This window comes from Neoarius graeffei, chromosome 17, assembly GCF_027579695.1.
Source record: "Neoarius graeffei isolate fNeoGra1 chromosome 17, fNeoGra1.pri, whole genome shotgun sequence".
NCBI lineage: Eukaryota > Metazoa > Chordata > Actinopteri > Siluriformes > Ariidae > Neoarius > Neoarius graeffei.
In genome coordinates, this window is record NC_083585.1 from 42,432,871 (window position 1) to 42,457,800 (window position 24,930).

At 41.7% G+C, this 24,930-nt stretch overlaps 1 protein-coding gene across 1 annotated transcript in view; it reads left to right on the forward strand.

The window, feature by feature from the left end:
* Positions 1-24,338, forward strand: part of agmo (alkylglycerol monooxygenase) — a 110,519-nt gene extending 86,181 nt beyond the window's left edge. Inside the window, 4 exon segments of the mRNA XM_060898144.1 lie at positions 847-929; positions 8,431-8,549; positions 24,147-24,247; positions 24,249-24,338. Of these exon segments, the coding sequence (XP_060754127.1) occupies positions 847-929; positions 8,431-8,549; positions 24,147-24,247; positions 24,249-24,338 (393 nt within the window).
* The last annotated feature ends 592 nt before the right edge of the window (positions 24,339-24,930 follow it).

The following is a 24,930-nucleotide window of genomic DNA, read 5'->3' on the forward strand; positions in this document are numbered from 1 at the left end:
CACACAGAAAGGCCCTCGTCAGCCACTGGGCTCAAACCCAGAACCTTCTTGCTGTGAGGCGATAGTGCTAACCACTACATCACTGTGCCGCCCCTGCTGACGGATTTGGCTAATGTTAAATAGTTAATTGAGAATATGTCAATGCAAATCAAAACCCAAATGAAATCCCACTTATGTCTATCTGTACAAGCTAATATGCTAGCTTACTAGCAGTTCATGTCTCTTTTTCAGATTCAGTTTTATTCTTTCTGATGGTAAAGGTGCAAAGATATTCCAAGACCATATTAGTAGTTTGTTGTCATTTATAAAATACCACTAATTTGTTAATAAATGTAATTGTTTCAGTGCTTTATACATACTGTCTTATCAGTGCCCACCAAAACATGCACAGTAACACCAGAAAAAAATGTATTTTATACAGCGAAGACAGCACAGCTGCACTACATGTGGTCACTTCTAAATGAGAGTCTAAGCTTTGAGGACTTGTATTATACCCAGGAGAGAAATATTTTCACAGGCGCTGCATATAAGGTTTAGAGAGCAAACATCCACCAAATGTCAGCCATGTATCTATAACATTTCTTATATAGCAGAGGGAGGGCTATGTCCTGTAATTTAGAGGTCAAACAGAATTAGCTGCAGTTGTCTGTGCACTCACAATCGCTGATCCTCATAATACTCACCCTAATGAGATTTTCTGTGGCTAGTTTACATTATAAGGGTCAAGAACATAAACACTGGGAGGTTGTGGGTGGAATTTGGAAGTGAAACTGAGCAACTGAGTTGACATCCACTGGTGTTGCACTGAGAACATATTGTTCTTACATTCTGCTTTTTGTTCTCTAGATGCTGTCTCAAGCAACTGTGCTGCTTATCACTGGATACATATTACTCACACTTACCACCCTTGGGTACATAATGGACCAAAGGTACTGAGACTTTATTATGTACAGTGTGTTGCTTTGTCAATAATGGAACTTCTTGGGAATCAAACATTTTGAAAAATTATGTGTATAATACAGCATTGTAATATTTATTACTATTGATCTAAGTTATATGTATCTGTCAGCCCTGTCGCCAATGAGAGCAACATGGCCAGAGTAAGACATTACACTTTTCCATATGGTCATTAAAAATCGAGCATGCTATTTTTCTTTGGATGTTTTAACACTTGGCCTGAAACCTCATGTATCAACTCAAAGCTCGATTCTGGGTCCATTTAGGATTTTTATACATCTGGATTCCTTTCAAACCAAGGTTCAGTTGTGCATTCATGTTTTAATAAAATGAGAGATAATAGTTACATCTCTTATTGTTCCTATTAAGGTTCATGTATTTTACATTTAATTTAATTTTCTTAATTTTGGTCAAGTTTTGTGTAACTATTTGTTTGAAGGTCTTAGTTACGCCATATAAATAGAAGGCATTTTGTCTTCAGGATGAGACCACTTAAAAATCTGTTCAAAACAGATGCAAATACAGATATGAATTGGAGGCACACTGTTTATACAGGCAAGACATTTTTACTTTCTTGTAAGTGCAATTAGATATTAATTGACACAGACCATTAACATGAATGTGCAGTAGCTCTTGCAGTTAGTAACTGACAGGTCTGGGTAATGATGGTTTAAAATAGGTGAGTAATTAAAAAAAAAAAAAAATAAATAAAAAAAAAAAAATATATATATATATATATATATATATATATATATACACACACAGGGGCGGCACGGTGGTGTAGTGGTTAGCGCTGTCGCCTCACAGCAAGAAGGTCCGGGTTCGAGCCCCGTGGCCGGCGAGGGCCTTTCTGTGTGGAGTTTGCATGTTCTCCCTGTGTCCGCGTGGGTTTCCTCCGGGTGCTCCGGTTTCCCCCACAGTCCAAAGACATGCAGGTTAGGTTAACTGGTGACTCTAAATTGACCGTAGGTGTGAATGGTTGTTTGTCTCTATGTGTCAGCCCTGTGATGACCTGGCGACTTGTCCAGGGTGTACCCCGCCTTTCGCCCGTAGTCAGCTGGGATAGGCTCCAGCTTGCCTGCGACCCTGTAGAAGGATAAAGCGGCTAGAGATAATGAGATGAGATGAGATATATACACAGTATATATCTCCCTGTGATGACCTGGCAACTTGTCCAGGGTGTTCCCTGCCTTTCGCCCGTAGTCACCTGGGATAGGCTCCAGTTTGCCTGCGACCCTGGAGAACAGAATAAAGCGGCTAGAGATAATGAGATGAGATATATATATATATATATATATATATGGGTCTGTCTCAGAAACTGGGTACTGTGGGGGTACCCCACTAAATATACTCACAGTCAATAAACTATACGGTTTTGAATGGTGATGTTGGTTTTAATTTGAAATAAAATGATGAAAGAAATAATACAGATAAAACTAAATCTTTGATGTGAATACTTTATTCAGAATTTGGCAAAATTCATAACCGTAATAAAACATCATGCAAAATATTTGATCATCATTGTAACTCCATTTTCCGCATACCCAAAACCAATACGATCGTGTGTTTTGATCTAAACGGAAAGCCTCAGGGTCAAGGTCACTACCTCACCAAAAGTAGTAACTTAAAATCACTACGCCATATAAAAATTTAGTTATAAATCTGCGATTTTGTTTTTTAAAACGAAAGCTGAAAGTTAGGTATAGAATATGTTTCTTACAGAATATGTTACGATGGTAGCTGGTCTTGTGTGAATTTCTGAGCTATAAAATGAGTTGTGGTCTATTTTTTACCGTAGCATGTTATTTGTGTGCGGGGAAGGACACACATTTACAATTTGCATGTGTAGAATGGAGTTTTCCACTCTAACAGTTAGAAGTTGATCGTGCTTTCATTTGCGGTCTTTCTGTTACGCGAGTGATCTGTTCGGACGTTATCACTGAAAAGGTGAGTTTTGACAGTTTTATTTTGTTTTAGTTTTGCAATATAAGGCAATAGAATGTTTCTTTTTCATTTTACTTTCATATTTCATAGTGTTTGTGTATTTTTGGCCAATATTTTGCAACCATGGTCAATTTAGATCGAACTTTTGATAGAATCTACGGCCAGTCATTTTGCCCCGCCCCCGCTCTGTCCGGTGCGATAGTGATGTCCCGTTGCTCGCGCGCCGCAGCAGAGACCCGCGCGACCTTCAGCCAGTACAGTCGCTGTTCTTTTACCACCGCCGTTATTCTCATCTTTCTGGTGTGTTCTTGATTTTTCCATCGTGTCCTATTTCGCCATATCAAATACCCAAAATGTATCATATTATTCATATTTAAGTGAATAATCAATTCAGTCATCATAATTTGGCATTTTTAACCCAAGCAATCATCTCATCTCATCTCATCTCATTATCTCTAGCCGCTTTATCCTTCTACAGGGTCGCAGGCAAGCTGGAGCCTATCCCAGCTGACTATGGACGAAAGGCGGGGTACACCCTGGACAAGTCACCAGGTCATCACAGGGCTGACACATAGACACACAACCATTCACACTCACATTCACACCAACGGTCAATTTAGAGCCACTAGTTAACCTAACCTGCATGTCTTTGGGCTGTGGGGGAAACCGGAGCACCCGGAGGAAACCCACGCGGACACGGGGAGAACATGCAAACTCCACACAGAAAGGCCCTTGCCGGCCATGGGGCTCAAACCCGGACCTTCTTGCTGTGAGGCGACAGCGGTAACCACTACACCACCGTGCCGCCTAGTTATTTTATATGTAAATCAATTTTACAAAAGCATTTGAATTGTAACAAAAAACAAATTCCACAGGGGAGGCCAGATAAAGCAAGATACTATCTTTATTCTTATTAAATATGACAAAAGAAACATTGAGTGTTAGGTAAATGCAAAAAAAATGGTAAAATTAGAAAAAAAAAATTTTGACCATAATGTCCCAAATGAGAGACCAGTTTCTGAGACGGACCCATATATATATATATATATATATATATATATATATATATATATATATATATATATATATATATATATACACAGTGGGGTAAAAAAGTATTTAGTCAGCCACCAATTGTGCAAATTCTCCCACTTAAAAAGATGAGAGAGGCCTGTACTTTTCATCATAGGTACACTTCAACTATGAGAGACAGAATGGGGGGAAAGAATCCAGGAAATCACATTGAAGGATTTTTAATGAATTAATTGGTAAATTCCTCGGTAAAATAAGTATTTGGTCACCTACAAACAAGCAAGATTTCTGGCTCTCACAGACCTGTAACTTCTTCTTTAAGAGGCTCCTCTGTCCTCCACTCGTTACCTGTATTAATGGCACCTGTTTGAACTCGTTATCAGTATAAAAGACACCTGTCCACAACCTCAAACAGTCACACTCCAAACTCCACTATGGCCAAGACCAAAGAGCTGTCAAAGGACACCAGAAACAAAATTGTAGACCTGCACCAGGCTGGGAAGACTGAATCTGCAATAGGTAAGCAGCTTGGTGTGAAGAAATCAACTGTGGGAGCAATTATTAGAAAATGGAAGACATACAAGACCACTGATAATCTCCCTCGATCTGGAGCTCCACGCAAGATCTCACCCTGTGGGGTCAAAATGATCACAAGAACGGTGAGCAAAAATCCCAGAACCACACGGGGGGACCTAGTGAATGACCTGCAGAGAGCTGAGACCAAAGTAACAAAGGCTACCATCAGTAACACACTACGCCGCCAGGGACTCAAATCCTGTAGTGCCAGACGTGTCCCCCTGCTTAAGCCAGTACATGTCCAGGCCCATCTGAAGTTTGCTAGAGAGCATTTGGATGATCCAGAAGAGGATTGGGAGAATGTCATATGGTCAGATGAAACCAAAATAGAACTTTTTGGTAAAAACTCAACTTGTCGTGTTTGGAGGAGAAATAATGCTGAGTTGCATCCAAAGAACACCATACCTACTGTGAAGCATGGGGGTGGAAACATCATGCTTTGGGGCTGTCTTTCTGCAAAGGGACCAGGACGACTGATCCGTGTAAAGGAAAGAATGAATGGGGCCATGTATCGTGAGATTTTGAGTGAAAACCTCCTTCCATCAGCAAGGGCATTGAAGATGAAACGTGGCTGGGTCTTTCAGCATGACAATGATCCCAAACACACCGTCCAGGCAATGAAGCAGTGGCTTCGTAAGAAGCATTTCCAGGTCCTGGAGTGACCTAGCCAGTCTCCAGATCTCAACCCCATAGAAAATCTTTGGAGGGAGTTGAAAGTCCGTGTTGCCCAGCTACAGCCCCAAAACATCACTGCTCTAGAGGAGATCTGCATGGAGGAATGGGCCAAAATACCAGCAACAGTGTGTGAAAACCTTGTAAAGATTTACAGAAAACGTTTGTCCTCTGTCATTGCCAACAAAGGGTATATAACAAAGTATTGAGATGAACTTTTGTTATTGACCAAATACTTATTTTCCACCATAATTTGCAAATAAATTCTTTAAAAATCAGACAATGTGATTTTCTGGATTTTTTTTTCTCATTTTGTCTCTCACAGTTGAGGTATACCTATGATGAAAATTACAGGCCTCTCTCATCTTTTTAAGTGGGAGAACTTGTACAATTGGTGACTGACTAAATACTTTTTTGCCCCACTGTGTGTATATATATATATATATATATATATATATATATATATATATATATATATATATATTAGGAAATAGAGCCAACTAAATTATTTCAATAAATTGCCAGCAGATACAAACAAAATAAAAACTTCACAAACAGGGATAAAAACCTCATATTTGGCGTGATATGAGGTTCAGGAACTGTCAGAGCCAGAATTCACAGACTGTATTGACCACTTTCACGTTACCCATAATGCTTTGTGTCTTGGGGGGTAACCAAAGTATAAACAAACTAAAACAACATGGCGTCACACATTGACAGTAATCTTTTGAGTTTAAATCTCCCTAAAACCTTCAAAGAAATGTCAAAACTAACTAAACCAAAGATTAAAGAAATCTTCAAAGCCTTTTCTGTGGACTTTGAGAAATCAATCAGTAAAAAGACTAATCAGTAAATATCGTATCGAACGTTTTGAACATATCTACTTCGAGTGACAGTCAGCAGCCTTTTCTGTCTCTTAAAGGCCCGGTCCCACTGCACTTATGGATGCAAAGAGGATGTAAGACGTAAAAAAATCTTTGCCATCCGTTGGAAAACGCTATGCATCCGTTGTGTACTCATTGCATACGTGCTTCATACGCTCTATCCATCGAGCATCCGTCCACTGTGATTTCATCCACGCAAAAAGTTTTGAGCTGCACAAAACTTTTAGAACGGATGAACTTTCCGGCGTGTACGATGTAAATCCGCGACATATACGAGCAACAAACGTTCTATGTCCGTTATCATCCGTTAAACGTCTGCTGTATCCTCTCTGCATCCTCTGGGCATCCTCACAACTCACATCCGCTGCAGCTGAAAACGGAAAGAGGGAGGAAAGATAAGGTACATGAAACGTCTATTCATCGTTAGTAGCACGGAAATAGAAAGGATGTAAGCGTATGCATCTCGTATATAAAGTATTCAAAACGGACAAAGCGTTTATATCTGGGATGTATCTCGTATATTTAGGATGTCTGGAGTATGTCTAGAGTATGTAGAAGGACACCTAGCGCAGTGAACGGTCTGCATCCGATATACATCCGCGCAACATCCCGTTAGGCGTACGTGATGCATCCCCTTCATCCGCTATGCATCCGCTCTTTCTGCTATGCGTCCGCTTCTCAGTTATCACCGGTAACCCCTTCGGAGCTGTCATCCACTTCCATCCGCTAGGCTTCCTATGAACATGCGTTTAACACCCGCTATATAGTACCCACGACCGTTCTTTTCTGTTCTGTTTTCGCAAATTTTCGCCAATTTTGTCCATTTCTGGAGCGGATGAAAACGGATAGAGCCTCCCCCGAAATTTTGCTCGTCCGCTGTGTCCTTTTTGCATACGTTTTGTGTCCATCGGCCAGTGGGACCGGGCCTTAACATGGCTGTTCCAACAATTACTTACCTGCAGAAGTTAAAAGGCTGGCAGAAGAGCTGAGAAAGATCTACACTGGGCATAGAAGAATCCACAATGAAATGGTTTTTGCTGGCTGATGGTTACGACGAGAAAGCTGTAAGAAAATACAAAACGTTTTGTGCATGGGAACACAAGCACGGAATTCACTCAGTCAAGTAAATACCGTAAACACAGCAGAACTGTCACATTTATTTTTAAAGTTGATTTTGATTTCCTTCACTCTGATTTTCCTCGAGCTCATATACTAGCAGATTAGGACACTCTTTGGGCTGTTAGAGGAAGCTGTTCGGACTACAGGGTCAAATACTGCATTCAGTCGACCTACATCAACACTAAAAGGGGAAGGACATGTAATCTTACTTACACTGCATCGTTTGCGCTTTGCTTTAAGAGTTGATCCTTTAATAAAGTTGTCCTTTTCAATTCTTTGACTTGTCCTTGTTTTTCGGTTTCCACACTTTTTATGACTAAACACAAAGACGGGGGATGTAGGCTTCATGACTTGGATCATCAGACTTTACTCCACCATCAAAGTGTGCAGAACACAGTCGCATGTTGTCTGTTGGTGTAAAATTTTGTCAAATTCTGTCTATGTTTTTCGATGCTTAGCTTATTTAGTTATTCTATAAAACTTTAAATCAGGAAAAGTCATTTTCCCCCTATGTGAATTTGAATAAATTACTGAGGTTATCTGACTTAGTAAACAAATATAGCGCTGGGTTACGCCCCAAGGCACAAAGCATTATGGGTATGTGAAAGTAGTCAGTTGACATGTCTGGCATTTGTACTCCATGTAGGAAAAAAAAAAGATGTAGGTCATAGCTATGTTCACCTCATCTCGTCTCATTATCTCTAGCCGCTTTATCCTTCTACAGGATTGCAGGCAAGCTGGAGCCTATCCCAGCTGACTACGGGCGAAAGGCAGGGTACACCCTGGACAAGTCGTCAGGTCATCACAGGGCTGACACATAGACACAGACAACCATTCACACTCACATTCACACCTACGGTCAATTTAGAGTCACCAGTTAACCTAACCTGCATGTCTTTGGACTGTGGGGGAAACCGGAGCACCCGGAGGAAACCCACGCGGACACTGGGAGAACATGCAAACTCCGCACAGAAAGGCCCTCTCCGGCCACGGGGCTCGAACCCGGACCTTCTTGCTGTGAGGCGACAGCGCTAACCACTACACCACCGTGCCGCCCAGCTATGTTCACATTTTGCTAAAACAAGAACAGTATTCTCAGGTGTTTTCAGTATTTTGCACCCAGGCTCAATTTCACACTCCAATGAACAAATGTCCATGCAAATGCTCCAGAAACAAAAAGACCAACACCATTAGACTCAAGACTGTCTGTTGTTCTGGGTTTTGTTTTGTTTTTTTCTTTCCCCAGTCCTAATGCTGCTCTATGGGAGATGTCACGCTGCCTACTAATGTTGGCACTTCACAGTTTTGGTTACATCAGCACTATGGTACCTCTACTGGACCTTGCAATAAAGGTAACTGTCTTGGACTTTTATACAAAATAGATAAGACAACATAAACATTTTCTCTTTGAATGCAGCACAACAGTGCATATTTTATATACAGTAGATAAACACTGCTATAACATAAGGTGTGTCAGACCAGACTGCCCTAATTAGTGTAACTGCAAGTGGTGGGAGGCGACTTAATGGTAAGTGTGGGCGTGGGTTTTGAGAGTGTGTGGTTCAGCTGTAAAGCAATATAGATGAAGCATATCAACACACAGCATGCAGCCGCCTATTCTGTCTGAGTGTGTGCATCTGTGGTGCACTCAGAGTGTGTGAATGTGTGTGCATGTGCGAATGTGGGTACGAGCTGACACCAGGGCCCACTATGCACCACAATGATGTATAACACCAGATGCATGGCCCAATTGACCATAAAATTGCCATGTGTTCCTGACTCTCGCGACAGGGCTATGGATTGCGACTGACCCCTCATTACTACTCCAGCACCTCTAACCCTGCATCTCTCCCTCCCTTAATTTCTCTTTTCCAATCTCTCCATTTTTCTCCACTGCTGCATAAAGTAGAGGCAACAGTTCTGGAATCAATTAGCTCTGTCTGTGGCTAACTGGAGAGAGCTGATGAGATTTACACATGAGAGTAAAATTGTTCTTTTTGTGTGTATGTGTGTGTGTGTGACCGTACATCTGTAGATGTAGGTGCTAAAACGCCCACGATTTTTTCCCCTGAAGATCTGCAAGGAATAAAAGAGTCTGACTCTGAGAAAAGTTCCCACATGCATGTTAGAGAAAACTATCGTTATTTTGGTCCTATCAGTGTGAAAACAAAGCAACATTCTTTGACCAGCTCAAAAAAGTTGGGAGTTGATCTTACTAAACAGACAACACTGAACTAGCATAAAAGAAATAGAAACATCATATATGCTAAGGAGGATGTATAGTAAGATAACGACGCAGTATAGTACATTATTATACATACAGGACACTTTTCCGATGGAATAAAAATATGTGTTCTATTCCCTTCTAGCAGGTTCCACTCATTTGGTTTGATAGCATGCAATATTGTTAGCATATCACTTATCCTACATGTATTATGTCACTCTACCCAATGGAGAATGAATGTTGAATATGGTTTATGATATTGCATGGTTGTCAAGACAACATGTCACACATCGGAGATGTAAAACTTCCACGCTAGCGAGCAACTGTGATAATTTGTAAACAAACATGGCTGCCAGCTTTGCTTCATTAAATACAGAAGATTTTGAGAGAATCTTGAAAGAGAAAGATGTGTTGAACACCCAAAAGGAATGTATATGTATAATAATAATATTGGCTGGGGCGGCACGGTGGTGTAGTGGTTAGCGCTGTCGCCTCACAGCAAGAAGGTCCTGGGTTCGAGCCCCGGGGCCGGCGAGGGCCTTTCTGTGTGGAGTTTGCATGTTCTCCCCGTGTCCGCGTGGGTTTCCTCCGGGTGCTCCGGTTTCCCCCACAGTCCAAAGACATGCAGGTTAGGTTAACTGGTGACTCTAAATTGACCGTAGGTGTGAGTGTGAATGGTTGTCTGTGTCTATGTGTCAGCCCTGTGATGACCTGGCGACTTGTCCAGGGTGTACCCCGCCTTTCGCCTGTAGTCAGCTGGGATAGGCTCCAGCTTGCCTGCGACCCTGTAGAAGGATAAAGCGGCTAGAGATATAGTGATATTTTTTCATGGTATATCAGATATATTCCATTCAGCTGAATGGACTATATCTGATATACCATGAAAAAAGCCAGCCAATATTATTTAAATTTTGCACTGAAGTTGTGCAATGATACACTAACCATTACTACATTATTGTCCAGTTGATACAATTGGGACAAATGGTATAGAGTTATTATCTAAATTACTAAAGTGTTGTTGTGGGTTGTGGTTGACAAGGAGCACAACTTTGAGGAAGAAAAAAAATCATAGGTTTTATTTTCCTGTACTGGTTGACACAATTGTTTTGAATAAAATAAATATTCTGCTTGATTGACTGTATTGTGTTAACAATATGGAACTGCTGTTTTGTGGGCAGAGGTGTTCCACACCTTTAAGAAAAGTTTTGATGAGGTTCTTCCCTCCCAACAGCAGAAGGTAGGGTATGAGGAGAGACACTTCTATCCAAGTCGATTAAAACTCTGAAACATCTTTCATGGTGAAGATAAAGGGTTTATGCCTGGTGTTTTACAACATAGTGAGAGAACTTTACCTGTGCACAATCTGGTTTGTAAATGGAGTATGTGCACTCATACCGTAAGAGTGCACTTGATCCTTTGTAGACATGCCAGTATGCTGGGGTCACCGATTTCTGAGGATCTATAATTTCAGGTGTGTGGTCTCAGGGCTCGAAATTCATATATTTTTTCACCAGCCAGCCGGACTAGTTACCTTCCAAAGTAACTAGCCAAACAGAAAATCAACTCACCAAAATTTGTATGAATTTTACTTCTGTCAAAAATAACACAAAAGAGAGTAGCTACCATTGTTCATGATGAATGTGCATTTATTTCAAGACCCGAGTATTTTGATACTGTTTTTTTTTTGCACACTTTACAAATTGGCATTTGCTGTTCCACGTCCTCCTCGCGATATCCAAAAAAATGCCAGATGACTGACCCCTTACTAGTTCTTTTAGGAACCAATTCGTCCAGTTCCATTTTTAATTTGTCGCTGAAATTGACAGAGCTTACACGGTAGCCTATGCAACACCAGCGATTGCATGAACTGAGTCAGCGCTGTAAACTGAAACTAGAAAATCTTCCCGCAAGTTCCTTTCAGCACCGAGATGTCGCCCAGGATTGGTTGGCAAGTGTGTGATGTTTTTGTTTTTTTTACCCTTAGGCAGCCTCTCACGTTACTGCCTGAGGGACAGGGAGAAAACCACCGGAATATGTTTTAAACAAATGCAACAAACACGAAACAAACGCAAGTCGGCAGATGACCATAAAATACTCGATAGTTACGATATAATAATTTTATGTATCTCACACAGAATTTTCGGAGATATATCGAGTACATTTGATATATCGCACAGCCCTAGTCTGAATCTTCGCTTCATATATGTTTTTTTTATTTTCAACTAGCCAGCCGGGCTGGCTAGTGACAGGAATTACCCGCCAAATGACAAATTAAGTCGCCTCAGGCGACCGGACCACCGTGAATTTCGAGCCCTGGGTCTGCTGTGCCAGAGTGACTTTTTTTTTTTTTTTTATCTGGGACGATAGGTCTGATCTGATGGGCAGCGAGCACAGATGGTCTGTCAGTAACATTAACAGGTGTAACCCAAGTTTGTTTGACTTGAATTGGGTTATCAATACACTTGTTTCATCATCTGTCAGATGCTCTACAGTGTCAACCATAGCTGTGGTATCATCAGGAAATCAAACAACTGTAGATTCGTCCAGTTCTGTGCCAATGCATCCTGGATCACATCAATCTGTGAACAACAGCAGGCAGTGAATTGTAAGTCTGTTTACACAGATCAACTTCTGCTCTACTGTTGCTGTTCCACATTACCTGTACTACCTTTTTTGCAAAATGTGCTAATCCTGGGGCACAGGACTGCCATGCTACAATGTGTCCCCTTTCTGCTATATCTGGCCAGTATGTAGCCCAGCTCTAAAGACAGACTATGTGCATCTGTTTACTTTCAAAGCTTGCTTGCTGAATCTCAGCATTGCTTGAGATTTTTTGTCCCCTTGGTGGTTGATGCCAGGGGCGGCATGGTGGTGTAGTGGTAAGCACTGTTGCCTCACAGCAAAAAGGTTCCGGATTTGAACCCCATGGCCGACAGGACCTTTCTGTGTGGAGTTTCCATGTTCTCCCTGTGTCTACCTGGGTTTCCTCTGGGTGCTCTGGTTTCCCCCGCAGTTCAAAGACATGCAGATTAGGTAAAGTACCCACCCACTGGGGTTGTACAAGACAGTGCACATTTGGTGCCAGTCCCAAGCCTGGATAGATTGGGGAGGGTTGCGTCAGGAAGGGCATCTGGTGTAAAACCTATGCCAAATCAAATACACAGAATAGATCTGCTGTGGTGACCCCTAACGGGAGCAGCTGAAATAAGAAGGTCGTTGATGCAAATAATGACAGCGGTGTTGTCTGTCCGCACTAATATCTATAACCCTTTAAGGGGCCATAAAAATATTGCAGCACTTGTCATGCAGCTATTATTTAGAAAAGGTTAACATGTGGATATCAAGACTTTCTTTTCCTTTTTTCTTTTATTCTCAAGCCATAATATCAGTCTGTTGCACATCTGCTGCTCCTGCTGAGCTGCATTCCTGCATTCAGTCTGATCATCAGATGCTCTAGTGGTGGGCTATCAGCTCTCCCAGCCAGAGTGAACTCATTATTCATAGTACACCAGGGTCTGTTTCTGTATACAAGGCAGCTGTACTAAGTTCCTCAGAATATTGCACTTCATTGCACTGTTGCATTTACTGCTAACAGTTCTTCCATTTCTCTCAGGCCCAATGCCAAATCCTTCAGTCTTTGTTCCAGTCTTGCGGAGGAGCTCCTTCTTGCCTTTCTCAGGGACTGAGCAGCCAAGCCTTGTGCCCATTTCTGTTCCTGCCAGCACAATGCAGCAAAGAACAACTTACCGTTTTCTTCTTAGAAGGAGCCACAGACTTGTCTGCTGTTTACTTTACCTTCTGCAGTAATCTACAGTGTCAGAGGAAGGACAGTGAATAGTTAGCAGTATTTATATAACCTGCAGGCTTCATCTATCCCTATTGGCTTTATACTTCAGTAAGGAGAAGACTTTGTACACTCTCAGAAAATAAAGTATATTATTGTACCTTTAGGGGTACAATGGTTTGTCACTGGGGCAGTACCCTCTAAGGTACTTATTTGTGCCTTTTATATACTGATTGGGAACATGTATGTACCTTTTTGACCCTAAAAAGGTACACATAGTTACCTTGAAGTCCAATAATGAGCCCTAGGGTTACATTAGTGTAGATTATACCTTGGGGGACGGAAATGAACTCCTACTGTACCCCTATTTCTGACAGTGTAAGTGCTACCTCAATTGTTTGATCACACCAATGTGGGGTCATGATAAAGAGGTGGTTACTTTGTTATTGGTTGTCAACAGGAAATCAAACTGGAGTGCTCCACTAGGCATGAAGGAAAATGCCCTGGTAGTCCGAAACGTGGTCCAGAACAAAAGGTACCCAACATTTAACATATTTGAATGCTTATAAGACCAACAATTTACCATTTCATTACTTATTATTAGCTTGTCTGGCCGACAGGCGATGAGTTTATATGCCATCATTTGTTGTCCGTTGTCCGTCCAGCGTCGTCCACATTTCATAAAAATCGCTTCTTCTTTCTCAATTCTTCACCGATTTTTATTCTTTTTGGCAGGAAGGTAGGTCTGCCTAGGGTGCATATAGCTTCTACCCAGATTTGCTTAATTACAATTATTAATGATGGTATGGACTAATTAAGCCTTAATGACCAGTTGAACAAAAATCACTTCTTCTCGGTCAATTCCTCACCGTTTTGTATGCTTTCTAGCAAATAGGTCGGTATTCCTAGGGTGTATATACACAGCAAATTCCTCAGTGTTGAATTAACACTTTCAGAGTTAATTTGTGTCCAATTGGACCTATATAAACACAGTAGGGTGTTAAATCAACACTCTGGGTGTTAATTCAACACTGGGAATTTTGCTGTGTAGCTTCTATATAGCTTGTATATAGTGTATATAGCTTGCAACATTTATTGCGCAAAGTGACCCACTTTAGATCGTTCCTTCTGGACTAGACGAGGCCAGAGTGAGCTACACCATCATTGACGGTCTCGTTTATTTATGATAGGTCTGTACACTGTACTGTGCAACTTTAGTTTGAGCACATTTGGGGAAAAACACTGAAAAATCATGATAACTCTTACTATCTACATGGAAACATTATTTTAAATGTAACTTTTAGAAGACTGCATTTTCTGACAACTCTTCAGCATAAATCACTGTTGGAAAGTTTTTCAAGAAAATGACACAATATTTCCAAGAGTAATGTAACATAATCTCAGGTTCTCTACACATATATACTGCAGGCAAGGTTAGGCTTAACTCTTAATCTTAATCTTTTCCAGGTTAGTTTCAGAACATAAGTTGACATGGTAACTGATCTTGATTTTATCTAATCCTTGTGTCTGGAATGGAAAAGTCTGGATTTCAGTGGATCTCAGCTTACATTATCTAGCTTTTTGGAATATACCCCAGTTAAGCTTGAAGTGAGCCAAGTGTGAAAAACTGTACAGGCCAGTGGGTTTAAAAAAATCTGATATAAACTGTAAATCCATTATTTTCCTCTTAGGTCTTAGGCTTTTGAAAACGATTATAGAATATTGGTAATTGTGAAATAAAAACACTTCTTTGATTTGGCTGTCATATATCAGGACCAGTACAGTCTAAGTCTTTCTTGTGATATATAGTGGCTTTTAAACCACAGGCTGGTATTCATTATTGAGAGCGCTCCTCATTAAAGCAGCAGGATTTGCCCATAAACTCAGGTGGCGAGGTCACACTCCTGGCATAGAAGCACACCCCTCTCTTACGCGTTTACATTTATGCCCACACACACTCTTTCACACTTGTTTACATGTACACACTTGCATTTTGAAGAGCCATGTGGATTCACCTGAACTGAGGATAAGTGATGTCACACATGGCTGAGGGTTCAGGATATGAGACATTCCAGACTTTGCATGCCTAGTAGTAATTACGGGAGCTTCTCTCTAGACTGTGAGTGGTGAGCTCATAGCAATTTAAGAGGAGCGCTAATAAAAATACACCTGTCTTTGAAAGGAGACTTAACGTCTCATTGCTCTCAACAAGAGCACTTTCTACCCTGTCTCACACAGAATGCCAACTGTAGCTTACAGACTAACTCCACATATGTATATGCAAGCAAATAAATAAATAAATGAATCCCATACTTAAGCGGACTGATCAAAATATCAGAACATCAAAAGCATCATGCAGAGCTGGAAATCTTTCACTACAGGTTAGTACTGTTCCTTCCTGAGTTCTTCCCGTCTTTTTTTAAAAATAAATTAAAGATAATATTTATGTACTTCGTTCCTCAAGGGAAGGATCATAATCATATGTTTTAAAGGGAAAATGTTAGGATAATATTATCAAGGTCACTCCATGCACAGCATGGCCTTATCTTTCTACAGCACCTGACACACTTCGTGTAAAAGTAGAATCTATAGGTTTTAAATAAGTTCCGCTGTTTGTCAGAACATGAAGTTTGCTTGAATGGGTGAACATTACAAGCCTTCTCTTTCCATAGTGATATAATAATCCATGGAGGAAGTGCCGTGCACTTAAATAATAAATGTAAAACAAGCATAATTGCAGTATAGTACACTAAGTTTTGTGAGAATAGGTAATTTCACCAGCTGTGCAATACAAAATTCTTCTAAAGCTCAAGGAGATTAAATATGTTAAACGGTATGTATTTAAAATATAACATTAATTATTTTATCCACATTTACTGGATATGAGCAATCACGTGCTCTGATTGGCTACTCTACTACGAGGATATCAGCTCATATACCTTGAGTTCTACACATCCAATGGCAGGACAAGGTGCCCAACACAGAGGTCTTGAAACACGCCAAGATGAGCAGAATGTTCACTATTCTCAGTGAGAGGCGTCTTCGTTGGCTTGGCCACGTTAGGAGAATGGACTCAGGCCACATTCCCAAAGACTTGATATATGGCAAACTGGCAGAGGGTTCATGATGGGTGGGACGACCATGCCTCCGCTACAAAGATGTATGCAAGAAAGACATGAAACTGTGCAGCATCAGCGTCACCACCTGGGAATGATGTGCAGATGACTGTGCAGCTTGGCACCTTGCCATCAGAAAGGGCATACAGAGAGCAGAAGAGACAAGGAACGAAAACCTTGAGGACAAGAGCATGAGAAGGAAGGAGAGAAAATTACAGCCTCAGCAGGCATTGCTGTTCATCTGCAGCAAGTGCAGCAGAGACTCTCATTCACGGATTGGACTGCGCAGCCACTCGCGAAGATGCAGATAAAAACATATCTGGACGCTACACCATCATTTCTTGTAGACAGAAGGATACCGACGACCATGAGTAAAGAAAAGCAAAATGGCAGAGCGTGTTGCTGAACCATCTCATTATCTCTAGCCGCTTTATCCTGTTCTACAGGGTCGCAGGCAAGCTGGAGCCTATCCCAGCTGACTACAGGCGAAAGGCGGGGTACACCCTGGACAAGTCGCCAGGTCATCACAGGGCTGACACATAGACACAGACAACCATTCACACTCACATTCACACCTACGGTCAATTTAGAGTCACCAGTTAACCTAACCTGCATGTCTTTGGACTGTGGGGGAAACCGGAGCACCCGGAGGAAACCCACGCGGACACGGGGAGAACATGCAAACTCCACACAGAAAGGCCCTTGTCAGCCACGGGGCTCGAACCCGGACCTTCTTGCTGTCAGGCAACAGCGCTAAGCACTACACCACCATGCCGCTGTTGCTGAACCAACCGAGGACAAAATAAAAACTGTCCTCGAAAACAATGCCCCCCCAAAAAAAAGCCACAAAATATGTAATAAAAGAATTTGACGGTAAGAACGTATCTTTTTTTATTTTTTAATAATTATCATCACATTTTTCACAAATTGCTCCTGTCATTTCGCTGGTTTGTTTACATTCTAACCGGAAATGATTTTGTCGGATGTTTTGTATAAAGTTTCTATTTATCGAATTTGCAAAAAGTAAAAGTAAAAATGTTTTTCAAAATCCAGTGAATGTGGATAGAATAAAATAGTTATTCCACTCAATCTCATCGTACATGGCTTATTGAGGTTTTTCACCCACGTGACCAAGTCATGTGAGGCTGCCATTTTGGACGTCACGGCTCGAATCAGTTTGAATGCGAGGAAGGCGACAAATGAAAAACATAAAAGAAAAAGGAGCGAGATGCAGAAAACACCTTCACTATCCAGCGACGTAGGGCATTTACAGGGCGAGCAGAGGGAGAGGGATTTGCAAAAATTGAGGTTAGCAGGCTTAGAGAACGACGTTTACCTGCTTCCACCAGGATTGTTCACTGACGTACGGAAGTACACGAAGCCCTCGTCTTTACCTGACTTCGGCCCACATGATCTGTATACCCATGTCGTTAAAAACCCATCGCCATACACAGGTATTGATCTGAAAGCGTACAAGAGTTTGGATGCCTACAAATATTTTGTGTCAGGCTGGGTAACATGCCTACATCAGCGGGTCGTCCCTGGAGCAGGTGGTCGCCATCTTATTACAGCTAAGGTTTGTTCACATTTTCATTTACTTTCGGTCCTCAGGATAAACAAAATGTTATTAAATGTCACTGAAATAACTTCTTAGTCTGTTGAGACATGGCCCGTTATAAATTTGCTGTTACCAGGCAATGACCAAGAACTGTATTATTAGGGTCGGTGTCTGTGTTGTAGCAGTGTACTAGCAGCTAGCTGTTAGCACTAGCTAATGTCAACAACATAGCTAGTATGTTACTGTAGCAATGTTTACGTTCAGTCATTTGGATGACTGTTAAAACCTTTCAGTCTCAAGTTTTTCCTTTACTGTATTTACTAGATTACTGTAATTATGATCCGGCAGCTATTTACACCGGATCCAGTGTAAATAGCTGCCGGAGCGCGCTCTGGAACCTCGGCCGGAGCACTCCGGGAGCAAGCCGGAGCGTGCTGCTTAATTTGAGGGGGAGCAAGCCGGAGCGCGCTGCTTAATTTGAGGGGGAGCAAGCCGGAGCGCGCTCCAGAACCTCGGCCGGAGCACTCCGGGAGCAAGCCGGAGCGCGCTGCTTAATTTGAGGGGGAGCAAGCCGGAGCGCGCTCCGGCAGCTATTTACACTGGATCCGGTATCTGTAACACGTTTTTTTTTTCAAGCTGGTTCTCCCTCTCTGTCTGCAGCGTTAGTATGTAGCTTGACCTTCAAAATGGCGGACACCGGGGCATCACGTGACCCTGTGACGTCAGGTGAAAAACCTCAATAGCCAACTCAGCGCGATGTGCTTCATCGGCTATCAGCTCATGTACGACTCGATTTCATGGAATAACTTAATTGTGTTTTGTAAATTTGTAAATGACATTTGCAAATGTCATTATTGGTGTGTACGTTTTTTTTTATCTATCAAAAAATAGCAGCAAAATAGTCAACAAATGAACATTAAGACATTTTAATGCTTAATGGCTTGAGTCTGATCAAACTTTTATTGTCTTAAGTCAGACTTAAAGTAAAGTAAACATTAGGGTGCATCAGTTGCCCTCACTTTCATAAAATCTGATGCATTTTTGTTTGGGTGTTCATTTTCACCAATAAAGACATCCTGTAAAATTTTTTGACCATATTCAAAAGTCTAATGGTGGCACCATGAGGTTCATTTTTTTTTTTTGCCAAAAAACGCTTATTTTATGTTTTCGCGTAAGGTTTGAATCACAATGTTGGACTCCATTTATTGATTTCTTGTGAGCCAGAGATCATGTTAAGAACCTTTGCAAGGGATCGAGAAGCATTAATGTGATTCATAATACATTTGTATTGTTTAAAAGTAGTTGAACAATGATTCAATGAACAGCTAAAACTCAAACTGTGCTTGATAATATATTTAGAATACGTACTAAAAATGTGTATCTAAGATATTTGGTATACTCTATAAGGTGCCATAATGTTTCATGAAAAGTGATCGAAATTTTGTCATAAAAGTCATAAAATAGCAGCCTTTTCCATAACTTTGAGCTCCTGGTGCCACCATTAAACTTTTGAATTTTGTCAAAATATTTCACGCAGTGTGTTTTCTTACCAAAAGGAACATAAAAACAAAAATGCATCATGATCGGAGGAACTTTTCATTTTTAGGGGGCAACTGATGCACCCTAGTAAACATGTTACTGTTTGTTTTCTTCAGACCCTTTAATGAGCCACAATCAAATACATTAACCAGATCATAACAATGCAGATGCAAATGTTTAAGCTTAGTAATAAAATTAACTCTTGATGGGACACTTTGTGAATTAAGCTTCAATGTACAGTATACTACCTTTAGATTGCATTAAAAGTTGATAAGAATTATACAGCAAATATTTTATCCTGTTAGCAGAGAATGAAATGCAGTAAAGGTGTGCATCTTAGGGACCAAATGTCCCTGCAACAACAGGAAGTCTAACAGTTTTGACCTTGAGGGGACATTCGGCTGGTTCTCACAAAAGAAAACTTTTTTTTCAACAGCTTAAAAAAAGTAAAACAAACATGCATGCATGTGTGCGTGCGTGCATGTGTGTTTGAGAGAGAGAGAGAGAGAGAGAGTCTCAGGAAACTCGGCCCACAGGTTTAGCTTGCTAAGCCGACCGCTGTAGGTCCCTTACAAGCCCCACAGGAGCCATCCATCTTTGTCCTTCTCTCAGGAATCCCACTGAAGTGGTTTACATAGCGTCTAGAGAGACGTGTATGTCGTGGCTGCGGCCTCCTTCATTACTGCATCAAAGTGCTGTGGGGCTAATTTGGCCCAGCGCAGCTCCTTCGGCCTGATTCATCCTCTGCACACACGGCTTCAGAGAGCTGCTGCTCATGTAGGGGCTTTGAGACCTTGATCCATATAATATAAAACTGAACTTAGCATTCAAAATAGTTACCACTTTCTTCTTAACAACAGTCTATGGTCTGGGAAGCTATAACTAGCGTTTGTTATAAAGCTCCTGGGATTTCAGTTCGGTTCTTTTCACTCTTTTCTACAACACGATATCATGCATGATGCCATGCTATTCTTAGATTTTTAGGCTGGTTTACGTCTTAGTATATAATACAGAGGAGGCTCAAATACTGTCGTCCCCCCCCCATCTTATAAATTAGCTTACAGTGATCCAAAACAACGCTCCAGTGTTTTTTTCCAATCTGATGTCTATTCCCTCCACAGTACATCGACTGCGGAGTTATTTTTGTAGAATGATTTTATGAAATATTCAGCCATGTTTCAGTGAAAATTAAGCTCTAAATCTGTATAATTCGTCTGTTTGGAAATGGGAATACATTTTTAGAGGACCTAATTTCTGGTTGTCTGTGGTGCAGGGACACCACAGAACCTTCAGAAAAGTGTAATTAACCAAAATTAGTTTTTAGTGTTACTCCAGTTTTTTTTTTCCCTTTAACATAGAACAGTCTCACAGCAAGGAGCAATTGTTGAGTTTAACAATTATAGTTTTCAATTTCCAGACTATCATTATGAAGGACGAGTTTCGAGTAAGCAGGTTTTTTTTATTATTTTCTCAGTTGAGGAAACATGTTGGAATTCCTGTCCATTGTAATTGCATGTGCACTACAGATGTGGTGATTAGGGATTAGGTTGGATTAGATTTCTTTAATTCAACAGAGGAATCCACATTTGTGTGTGTGTGTGTGTGTGTGTGTTGGCTGTCCATGTGGACAGTATAGGATGGAAACTTCCTATTATGAGCTGTACATCCCCAAGCTGACAGCAGTGCTTCAGTCCTGTTTTCCTTTCACTCAGCAGCTTCTCTAGAGACTCTGGACTGAACAAAAAGTTCACCATCTACTCTACAAATCTTCCCTTGCCTTCTTTTTAATGTGTGTGTGTTTTTTCCAAGGACGTGTGCAAGTGTGTAGCTATGAGATGTTTAGCATGCACACAGACATGCCCATACCTCATCTCATCTCATTATCTCTAGCCGCTTTATCCTTCTACAGGGTCACAGGCAAGCTGGAGCCTATCCCAGCTGACTACGGGCGAAAGGCGGGGTACACCCTGGACAAGTTGCCAGGTCATCACAGGGCCGACACATAGACACAGACAACCATTCACACTCACATTCACACCTACGGTCAATTTAGAGTCACCAGTTAACCTAACCTGCATGTCTTTGGACTGTGGGGGAAACCGGAGCACCCGGAGGAAACCCACGCGGACACGGGGAGAACATGCAAACTCCGCACAGAAAGGCCCTCGCCGGCCACGGGGCTCGAACCCAGGACCTTCTTGCTGTGAGGCGACAGCGCTAACCACTACACCACTGTGCCGCCCCATGCCCATACCTATTAGAGCAAATAAAAAATCTTCATGTTATTTCTGGTATTTGTAACACACCTCTGATCTGTAAAGAGTCAGCATGTTTACAGCATCGAAGCAGCGCAACAAAACGCATCCCAAAAAGATTAGATCCCAAATGCTACTATGCTTTATGATAAAATATGCTAAGAGAAGACAAAAAAGCAAAATTCACAGTGCTCTCTGAGGAGGAAGGATGCCATCCCCCTTCTACCTTGTCAATCATAGCGACACTAGCCAATAGTGAGCTCATGTATGAGGAAGAGGGCAGATAGCAATTATCTTACACTGCCCTGTGATGCAGCACGGGCAGCAGTTTGAATAGGTGTGATTGGTTGGCTTCATGTGTCTCAAAGAATGCACGTTAGCCTTTATTCTTCCAGGTTGGTAGCTGTTGTATGATCGGGGAGGGATGGCTGGTGGGTGGGAATTGGTAGGTGACCAAATTGGTGGGGAAAAATGGGAAAAACGCTAAGAGAATGATACTGGAAGCATCTGTTTTGTTTTGGGTTTTTTTCCCTGCATATTAATGATAAGAGTAATGCACACTAGCCTAGTGATTAGCGTGTATGCCTCTTGACTGGGAGATTGTGAGTTCTACTCGTTGTTGGGTCATACCAAAGACCATCATAAAACCACCACCACCAGGTGGTTAGCACCATCACCTCACAGCAAGAAGGTTCTGGGTTCGAGCCCAGCAGCTGATGGGGGCCTTTCTGTGTAAAGTTTGCATGTTCTCCCTGTGTCTGTGTGGGTTTCCTCCTGGTGCTCCGGTTTCCCCCACAGTTCAAAGACATGCGGTTAGGTTAACATGGGGCAGCCATGGAGGTTGGGCTGAAGTGCCTTTGAGCGAGGCACCTAATCCCCAACTGCTCCCTGGGTGCTGTAGCATAGCTGCCTACTGCTCTGGGTATGTCTGTGTGTTCATTGCTCACTTGTGTGTGCATGTGTGTGTTCGCTGCTTCAGTTGGGTTAAATGCAGAGGAGGAATTTCACTGTGTGCTTAAGTCTGTGCTTGAGTGTACATGTGACAAATAAAGGCTTCTTGGCTTGGCTTCTTCTTCAAAATGGTACCTACTGTCATTTGGCAAGGCACGCCATGATGCAGATGTGAGGAGAGAGTTAAACTCTCGCGGTATCCACAGGAGTAGGCCCCACTGTAACCCTATCTATGTAATAAGTTAGAAGCCAAGGGCTATAGAAATGGAGATTGGTGCCGCCTTAAAGGCCTGGGACAAGAGACCGCCTGGAAAGACCAGGTCCTGGCTTGGGAGGGACTTTGACTTTGAATGACAAGTATATTCTTATGGTATCCTGTTGTACTCTAATTTCTAGATTTTTTGATTGATACTTCCTCTGTCATTTTATGTGGGTTAAAGGCAAAATGATTTTTCAAAACAGCAAAAATTATTTCATTCATTCATTTTTAATTATTTTAAAATATCTTAAATTTTTTAAATAAAAAATGATAATGCTACAATTATAGTTTCACTGATTAACAATTCTGAACTTTAGAATTTTACTATTTTTCATCCTGTTAGCCCTTTTATTCCACCAACAAGAATAAAATGCTCAAATAATATCATATTCTATTTAATAATCTATGTGGCGTATCACTGCAGTGACATGGCTGCTCTGATGGCTCCAGCCATCAAAGCTTCTAGAGAAGAATTGCAGTAGTGGTTTCCTGTTACCTTCTACTGGATTATTATAGAGGTTTTCTCCTCTCAACCATCCACACTCACATTCACACCTACGGTCAATTTAGAGTAGCCAGTTAACCTAACTGCATGTCTTTGGACTGTGGGGGAAACCGGAGCACCTGGAGGAAACCCACACAGACACGGGGAGAACATGCAAACTCCACACAGAAAGTCCCTCATCGGCCGTGAGATTTGAACCCAGAACCTTCTTTGCTGTGAGGCGACAGTGCTAACCACTGCACCTCCATGCTGGCATTTAATATTATATTTACCCATAATTATTAATTTTATGTCAAAAAGCAGGGGCGGCACGGTGGTGTAGTACTTAGTGCTGTCACCTCACAGCAAGAAGGTCCGGGTTCGAGCCCCGTGGCCGACAAGGGCCTTTCTGTGCGGAGTTTGCATGTTCTCCCCGTGTCCGCGTGGGTTTCCTCCGGGTGCTCCGGTTTCCCCCACAGTCCAAAGACATGCAGGTTAGGTTAACTGGTGACTTTAAATTGACCGTAGGTGTGAATGTGAGTGTGAATGGTTGTCTGTGTCTATGTGTCAGCCCTGTGATGACCTGGCGACTTGTCCAGGGTGTACCCCGCCTTTCGCCCGTAGTCAGCTGGGATAGGCTCCAGCTTGCCTGCGACCCTGTAGAACAGGATAAAGCGGCTAGAGATAATGAGATGAGATGAGATATCTGCTTGGGCTTCTTTGATTACAGCATGTTTTTCTAATCACAAGCTGAGGTGATTTTTTTTAAACTTGTAAGGCCGTGCTGGATGAATTCAGGTAGTGAGGGGTCAGGAATCACAGGGACATTCCAAGCTCTGCGTCTCTGTCTCTCATTCTCTCGGAGGGAAACAGCTGGGGAACTCGGAGGAAACTCTCATTCTTTCCCATCAGAGGAGACGAGTTGTGATGGACAGGATTTGCTTTTGGCCCGAGTTAAGAACACGGATGCAGTTTATGGTCTAGAACGCAGGGGAGGAGCGGCGGTTCCACCCGGGACACTTTTGGCAGACCCTCCTGGCTTCATTCCACAGTGACCACCACCATTAACCTTCTGACACAGAGCTGTTGCATCATGGGAGATTATTTGGTCTCGATGTTAACCTTTTGTTTTTCTTTTTCCCCCCTTAATGGCCTACTTCTACATGTTGGTTGTTACAGAAACACAGGAACAGATTTGTAACTTTATACTCTACAGTGTCCTTTGTGATCATCACCTAAGAATCATCTTTATTGTGCTTTTTGTTTCATTTACACTGAGTGTTAATCTATTTACACTGCAGGGATTCTGACAGCATAGTTGAATATTTCATATTAAAATGTTGCCAAGATTTTGACCAAAAAATCTTTTCATGCAGGTTTTTGCTTCTCTTTCTGCAATCTACTGGGCTCTGCAGTGTTTCACCAGGCTGGCTAATAAGCTGAAGAGTCACTGAATGTAAGCTAAATGTACTGCTTTTTGTGCAGTATCCTGATTTGGCTCTGTCTTTAATTAGAAGATCAACTACCTAACAATTACCATGCACTGTGGAAGGGGATTTACCGTATCTATTCATGG